The sequence below is a fragment of the Phalaenopsis equestris genome, unplaced genomic scaffold (genome assembly GCF_001263595.1).
Source record: "Phalaenopsis equestris unplaced genomic scaffold, ASM126359v1 Scaffold000224, whole genome shotgun sequence".
In the NCBI taxonomy this organism is placed as follows: Eukaryota; Viridiplantae; Streptophyta; class Magnoliopsida; order Asparagales; family Orchidaceae; genus Phalaenopsis; species Phalaenopsis equestris.
Genome location: NW_018164666.1, coordinates 1,786,591 through 1,795,246, shown reverse-complemented (window position 1 = coordinate 1,795,246; position 8,656 = coordinate 1,786,591). Strand labels below are relative to the sequence as shown.

Sequence of the window (8,656 nt, the reverse complement as noted above, 5' to 3'; positions counted from 1 at the left end):
GTGTTAAGAAAGGCAGAGGTAGACCTAGGAAGACTTGGGCTTATTGTATTAAAAATGATCTTAATTTACTAGAACTTAATGAAAATATGACACTAAATAGGACGCAATGGAGAAAAAGGATTCATGTAGCCGACCCCACGTAGTGGGATTAAGGCTTTGTTGTTGTTGTTGTTGTTGTATAATTAAAGATTACATTTTTTTAGAAGCATTTTACATATATTGCACACAAATCTTTGTATTTACATGTCTTATACCTAATCCTTCATATTTACACACAAAGCACGCAAATCTTTAATATCACATCAAAAATAGCATTACTGCCACTTTTTCTAAGTGAAAATACAGAGTTCATGCAAGGCTTAAAGCACCAAAGTGTAATATATGTAAATATGAAAGTTTAAGTGTGAGATATGCAAATACACCAAAATTGTGTGCTAAATATGTCCATTTGTTGCTTATTTAACTACAACTTTTTAATATTTTTTTTAAAATTCAGTCACAAAAGATCACATTTTCTATTCTTCTCTTCTCATTCTGATTTCCAGAAGGAGAATGAGGTTTCCCTTACTCGAAAAAATTTGTGTTGAGGCCGCGAGAGCACCGGTTTTTCATTGTAAGCAAATAATAGCTTCTTTTCGGCTGCGCTCAAATAGAGATCTTCCGGATTAACAACACCAGCCATTATTTTCTTTCCCTAAAAGAAACAGTAGAATCTTTGGTGAACCCTTTCACCTTCTCTATGTCATCATCCACAAATCTCTGCAGAATACCATATACAATTAAATCACAACAAAATTACATAAAAAATTATCACAGTAGCATTGGTCAGACTGCTTACACTAATCATCTCCTGAAAAGTGGGAGTGATCTCCTTATCATAATTGTCTGAAATTCTGAAATATAGCACTAGGCTCATTCCCTCTCCATCACTATCACCAAGAAACATGGCTGCAGGATAAGTAGGCAGCTGCCAGGAAGAAATCAGAGCTAATATGATCAGAGTTTTCTTGCAGCCTCAAAATTCTCTATATGATGAGTGTTACAGCTAAAGAAATAATGGAAATGAGTAAAGTGCCAAAATAGTCTCCTGACTGTTTATATGGGATCATTTTAGTTCGAGAGTCTATAAAAATGTCAATTTAATCCCCTTACTCTGGAACTATTAGAAGAGTATGGGGACTAAATTGACACTTTATAGACTCTAGGACATAAATAACACCCTGCATAGAGTTAGAGAACTATTTTGACACTTATCTCTGATAAAAATGAGTGGAGACGGGAGAGGAAAGCTCACTTGAATATTTACAATAAGAAGAGATGGAACATTTCCGTGCGATTTGAGAGAGGGCAGCTCGACATGTTGAGCGATGTGATGAATTTTACTTGCACACATGAACAAGTCTACACCAAATGGGGTGTAAGGCGCATGGTTCGGTGCGGAGCATTTCTTCTTGTCGCTGCACGATGAATTTAACCATGTCTTACTTGGATCTTACTTAATGCTATCTCTATAGTTAAACAGTCTTTTAATAAAAAAAAGGTGGAATTAAAATAATTTTGGTAGTTCATGCCTGAAATAACTCTTGCTACGAAGCTTAAAGGATGAAGGATCCAGGATTGACCAACAACCTTCTGTTAACTTCTCCCTTGACGAGCACGGGATCAAAAGTCCAGCCATCGGACGATATAAGAATCTTTCTGAAGCACCTGTGTTATAGATTTGAAAGAAAGCCAACCGTTTTAAATTCTAAAAATATTCAATAGAAAACGAGAATAGGCAAAGTTTGCAATAATTCAGCCATTAAATGAGCAAAAAAAACCTTAAGATGATATTCAATATGATTAACAATTGTCTTTAACAATAAATTTTAATGGCCAAGCTAATGATTATAATTTCATCACACATACAACAATCACAAAGTTTCACCAGCTTCAATTTTTTTCAAACCATAAGAAAAAATAGTTTAATATAACAAGATAACTCTCATGTGTTGCATTCCAGAACAATTTGATGTTTTTACCTATCTTATAATTCAATTTCTGCACGAATTGTTGTCTCAGGGCAACAAAGAACTGGGAGGAAGAGTACTTACAAAATTCTGTGGTCTCTTCTCCATCCTCGTAGGATTTTCTCTTGATTGAAAGCCTTATAACCGCCGATTTTCTCTTCGGAACCGGTGAGCTGACAGCCGGAACATGTTGGTACTTATCATTAAAGTTGACCCTTGGAACCAATCCTGGCAAACGAGATGTAATTTGTTTCAATGTGTTCTCCGGGGATTTGCTATCCTCGTCGATGGGCCAATCATCTAGTAAACCCATTAAATTACCAAAATCTCCATCTAAAGCAAATGTTTTTCTGGGATAAATGTCCTCAGAAATCTCATTTCTTTGCTTGCCAGAAGCTTTGTTTCCATCTTCTCTACATTCATCTAAGTTGGAATGTTCTTCATTTTTAACATTATCTCCATGAAGATATTGCTCAACAGCCAAAGTAATTGGAATACAATCAGAGTCCTCAAATTTACACGCAGCATTTTCATATTGAATCATCTGCCTTGTGATTCCATTGCTTGCAGTAGAAAAACTGTCTGCAAGTTAGAATTAATCAGAAAAAAGGTGTCACTGGAAATAGTCTCACATGAAAAGAAAAATTTGTAATAGTTAAGGAGATAAGTTAGAACATGTAGAGCGTACCTGCATCGATGCTGCTGAACTCGTCATCGGATTCTGATTCTAGGATGCTGACAGAATCAAACCATGCGTCATCTTGGCAGATCACTGAAAATATATCAGGAAAGTTCCACACATTAGGAATATCAAGCTTGAAATTTTATAGAAGAAATGGTTGTGTATGGAATTCAGCCAGAATTGGGTGAATTCCAAATATATCAAAAAGGAAAGGATGAACTTCATATACTTTTATATTTTGCATTGCATTCCATTTTCATCCAAACCAAACAACTATTTTTTTTAAAAATCCTGCATTTCTTTTACTTTATGCTTATAGACTGAAAATGTGTCAACGCTAATCTTGAAGAGATCTAACGGACCAAAGGAGAAAGAACATGATGTGGGAGAGCTAGTGAGACCCACTTATCCGACCGAGGGTACCTGCCCGAGCCAAAGCCGGCAAGGTTAAAAATGACCGAGCCGCGAGAAGTACAAAAAGACGATAAAATGATCCGAACTTGAATAATTCAAGTCAGAAATTAGACAAAGAGGCATTCGAACTAACCACTACGAAGAAGCCGACTCGTGGGAAGACCCAATCCCTCGACATGTCCAATCATATCTAAGCTGTCCAGAAATTCCTCATTTATTATCAAGAATTGACAGTCAAACTAGATGAGCGGATCGACAGTGCCAACCAAGCCTAGTCGACCAAGCTGATCCTGCCGACCCAAAAACCAATTAAACTCAGCCGATTGAGCCAGAGAATAGTCGTACGATTAACTTTTACATGTAAAATACCATAAACACCCTAGTTTGAATCCCTTTAAATTAAGGCCAAAAATATAATATCATGTTATACTCTCTCTCCTATCAATAGGGATATCATTTTGCAAATAAAGTGACGCAGATTATTGCTCATCACTTCTCTCTCCGTCTCTCTGTCTCTCTCCTTATGCTCTATTCCTTGGGTGTGATTCATAGACAAATCAAGATTCAACAACATTTATTTTTCAGCAAACTAAACAATCCTTAATCATTAGAGACATTAAATCTTGAAATTTTTTCGGCATAAAATATAAATTTTGATTAAATCTAAGAAATTTGTTTGGCGGATATTTTCAAGATATAATATTTAAATGAAGGGGTAGTTATAGCACAGTGAGAAGTGGAGCAAATATCTTAAATTCTACTTCTCCTAGGATTTACTATATCAAAGATTTAGGAACAAAAATGAGACTCATGAAAGTAGCAAGATTTATGTGGCTCAAAAAACTCTTTTGCAAGATTTATCCAAAATTGGTAAATCCTGCAACCAAACAGACCCACACCATATCAGTGCTCCAATATATCATTCAGTTTAAGTAAACCAACAGAAAGTCGTCAAATTTATGTCACAAATTTTAGAGCAAGAAGTGATTTAAACTTCCCTAACACCATAATAACTATCTAAAGTTTCAGACAGCATAAAGATGCTAAAATTACCATCTGCTTCTATGTTGCGGTGGTGCCATTGCAACTGGGTGAGATGAACAGTTAAATTTGAAACCTCGGATTTTCTACGAGTCTTGGCTGATGTTTTTACGTGAACGAACTCGCCGACGGTATAACGGTTTCCGGCATTGCTGATACTGGTTTTTGGTGCATCCAGCACTGTGGCGGAAACCTTTCCTCGCCGTTTTCTGGACCTTTGAGCATACTTCTTGTATTTATATGGTTTATTAGTTGATACACAGCCGCCCATATCGACCAAGAATGGTATATTTTTGTAGAAAAATCACGTGTAATTGTGATATACCAACCACTCCTTTGAAGCTGGCATGCAGGTTCAAAATCCTTGACAGCCTGACCTGTTAGAAGGTTGAAGAAGGTGTGTGTTAGAACAACAGGAATAAGTATATCACTAGAGCAACCAAAAGTGTGCTTCTTAAATATACTTTTTTGGAGATATGAAAGAGCAAACAATATAAAATTAAAAACCTGCTTTTATGCAGTAGTATTCATACATTTACCATTTGAATTTTTATAGTAATATAAACAAAAAGATACATTTATAAGAAATAGATAAAGGTGGCTCTCTTGGATCAGATCATCTGAGAAACAAAATGGTAGGAACAGAAGATAGAATCCACAGCAACATCAGAAGATAGAATCTATTATCAATTTGTAAAATTGATAATAAAAATTAAAAAACTGGAAACTTTATGTTTTATCTAATTGCTTCCTTTTACAAAATAAGTCAAAACTAATAATCAAATAGAGAGTCATGGATTGATCTATAGCAAATAGCAATCTTAGCCGCCGCGTTTGAAGTTAAGTACCAGAAATAAATCATTTGAAAAATAATAATTTTGACAATGGAAAAGAGAGAAATTTGATTTTAAAAAAAGGAATCAAGGTGCCATTTTTAACCAAATTGATGCAACTGGCAAGACGTACAAAGAGGCTTTAAGCTATTGATCTTTTTTCGCTGCCTTCTAAAGTTAACTATCTCGGCAAACACAGAGAATCGGACAGATTTGGAAATTAATTTTGTCCCAAATCACATAAAAACCGAATGGAAGCTGCATTAAACTGATCAAACTTTAAAAAATACTGAAAACTTTAAATGTACAATCAGAAGAGCTTAAACTTCTTCCAAGCATTTAAAAGAAATCACGGATGCTTCCAACCTAAAAGGACATGACTTTACTTCCACTTTGGCCCGCCACGAAGTTGACAGTTCCAGGGTTTGAGAAACAAAACAAAAAATCAAAACTTGGACTTTTATTCCTGCAAAAATTGGCATTTTCGAAATTTTTTATTCGGGCAAAATTTTCAGAAGCTTCAATTCAATAAATGTTAAGTGATGTGCGGAAAACGAGGCGAGTTCTCAAAATGAAAGAAGGTAAGACCTTATCCACAAATCTCGTAAAAGGACGAAGGAAGAACAAATGTGGAAAAAGGCAAAGCTGACATCAGATGTACACGCTAGAGTCGCATCTCCATCATTAAACCAAATCAGCATAGGAAAAAAAATTATTCGCTTAATTAGCACCAAAAATAAAATTAAACAGAGCTAGACGACGAGAAGCTTCTTCGTTCGAAGGATGAAAAAAATGATTTTTTAGGATTATTAGTTACCATCCAAAAGAGTACCAAGAAGCATGATTGGGGAGAAAAATGCTTCCAATCAGATTAAGAACCGACAAGATATAATTTTTCGATGGAAAAATTATCAATCACATCAAAAAAAATATAAAAAAGCCAAATTTCAGCATACAGAATGGCGAAGAAGATTGAGAAGAGGAGAGATTAGATCGAGGAATACCTCGTGAAGAAGAAAGCCGGCTAGTAAACAAAAATGCTATTCTTTTCTCTTTTATGAACTCCGCCCGCTCTCTCCTCTCCCGCTTTCCCCCCTGCAATTTTAAGAATTTATTTCTTCGCTTTTCTGGCATCGGCCAAATACAGAATAATTAATTAATTAATTAATTAACGCTGGCTTCGGTGGACTTGAAGGAAGTGTTCTTCTAGAGCTGCATGAAAATTGAATATAAATATAAATAAATTTAAATAGTTGGATTTTTTAAAAAATTATAATTTATTTTAAAATAAAATTAATTATTTATAAAAGGATTATTAGTATTTGATAATAGTTTTATTATTTGATCATATTGACCATTTCTTGTTCAAGGGTTGAAGTGGTCCAAGCTGATGTGACCCACTTCATGATTAAATGTAGTCTAATATGTAAATTTTACATTTTACATTTACATCTTCATATTTCTTGAAAAGTGTTATTATTATAAATTTTTAACATTTAAAAGATAAAATACTCACTTTTATGGGTAGATAAGATGCACATATATATATATATATATATATATATTTGAAATTTAGTTGTTAAATATGTAAATACAAAATAATTGAGTTATTAGTATGTAAATCTTTCTATTTAATAATATGACAAATGTTCCATTGATTTTAGGTAATTTTAATTGACAAAATAAATATTTTCATTTCGCCTCAGCTTATAATAGTCAAATTCTAGGCTTTCATTCATGCTTTTATTCTGGCAAGATTGTGGATATAAACAACCAATATACATAATTAGAAAGCTAAAATTTAGGGCTATAAATACTCATACATTTAATCTAGGTAACATATATATTTACAACTAATGAGCATATGTCTAATCAAGGCAATATATTTATTTACGATGAATCTAATACCAAAATATACAACTTGAAAATAATTATAGAATCGTAAATAATCTCCCTCAAGTTGGTGCGTGGATGTCGCTCATTCCCAATTTGTTTAGACCATCATTAAGAACTTGACTTGATATGACACTCAGTGATTAGATCAAGAAGTTGTTCTTAAGATGAGACATTAGGTGCTTCAATGATCTTTGCTTCTAGTTTATTCTTGAAGAGATGTCTGTCAACTTTCGCATGTTTGGTTAAATTGTGCTAAATTGGGTTGTAGGAAATATCACAAGATGTACCCGAGCTTCGGGAACGGAATCATCCTCATAAAATAATTGTTTAGATGGTACTTGAATTGGAGTCGTTTCCATCTGATTTTGTTGTCCCCATTCAAACTAATGCTCAGTTGGTCGAAAGAAGGTTGCTTACACAACACAATTTTGTCCTTACTTTTATCCAACAATCCACCCATTATATCTGAATGGTATAAAAAAGAATTTAGATATAGAGTTTGCAATTCATTTCGTCTCTTCTACTGAATTAAAGACTTGGAAACAACATAGTAAATGCCATTTTCATGAAAGACAACATTAAGGGTGACATACATTTTCTGTGATAGGGGATTATAACAGCGATATCCTTTCTGAAATGGGCTTAGCCAACAAAGGCACATCGTAGGACTTATGGTTCCAACTTATCACGCAATGTCTTAGGAAAATGCACAAATGCCACTCACCCCAAAATTTTAGTGAAAAATTCAGAGTTGTAGGTGCAGTAATAATTGAATGAAGAACTTTAAAGGAAGTCTAAAAATTCAGCGAGCTAGAGGGTACATGGTTAATGAGGTAAGCCGCAACACTGAGTGCTTCATCCCAGTAACTAGTGTGCGTGTGAGCTCCAAATAAAGAGGTTCATACAATTTTAAATAGGTGACGATTCTTGCGTTCTGCAACTCCATTTGCTGAGGGGAATAAGGGAAATTCATTTTGTGAGAAATAAAATGTTCCTGCAATTACCTACTTAGGTTATAATTAACAAATTCTCCACCATAATCAATGCGAAGAACTTGTATGTAAGATTGGTATTGAGTGGCGATCATCTTATGAAATTTATGAAACAAAGAACTAACTTCATTCTTTGATTTCATTAAACAAACCCAATTCATACATGTGTGGTCATCAATATATAAAACGAACCAACAAGGGCCATTCAAGGAAGGGCTTTTTGCTGGCCCTCAAACACCCAGTTTAATCAACATAAAGGGTACTAGACTTTTATTCATACTCAATGAGAATGATACAGATGTCATTTTGCAAGTTCACAACCACTGCATTTGAAATCTAAATTATTTAACTAAGAAAGCAATTTTGGGAAAAATATTTTGAAATATCCAAAAAAGACCCTAGAGCCCGTGCCGCAACCAAATTTCAAAGGACCTGTCGATCTGATCCGCTGAAGGAGCTTGAGCCAACTGATATGAGCTAGTTTGCTTCAAATCCAGATAGTATTGCTTCCCCTTTCTACTACCAAAACCAATTATCTTCTAAGTTTGAATGTCCTTAAAAACACAATATTTAGGCCAAAAAATTACAACACAATACAACGTACTGATTATTTGAGCAATAGATAATAAATTATGGTTGTGGGAATGTACAACTAAAATAGAGTCTATATTCAAATTTTATGAGAGAGGAATTGAACATTCCCCATTCGAAGGTAATGTGTTAACCATTAGCACTAGATACTATATGTGTGGTAAACTGTTTCTTATATGGAATTATTTATCGTCAAAG

The 8,656-nt window shown here is 34.2% G+C and overlaps 1 protein-coding gene across 1 annotated transcript in view; it reads right to left on the bottom strand.

Annotated features, from left to right (window-relative positions):
• The window catches only part of LOC110023452, a 9,965-nt gene extending 3,896 nt beyond the window's left edge, over positions 1-6,069 (bottom strand). The window contains 9 exon segments of the mRNA XM_020722881.1: positions 569-690; positions 693-759; positions 839-967; positions 1,295-1,457; positions 1,572-1,707; positions 2,094-2,591; positions 2,698-2,781; positions 4,159-4,523; positions 5,984-6,069. Of these exon segments, the coding sequence (XP_020578540.1) occupies positions 569-690; positions 693-759; positions 839-967; positions 1,295-1,457; positions 1,572-1,707; positions 2,094-2,591; positions 2,698-2,781; positions 4,159-4,417 (1,458 nt within the window). The 5' untranslated portion in view covers positions 4,418-4,523; positions 5,984-6,069.
• Between the last annotated feature and the right edge of the window lie 2,587 nt (positions 6,070-8,656).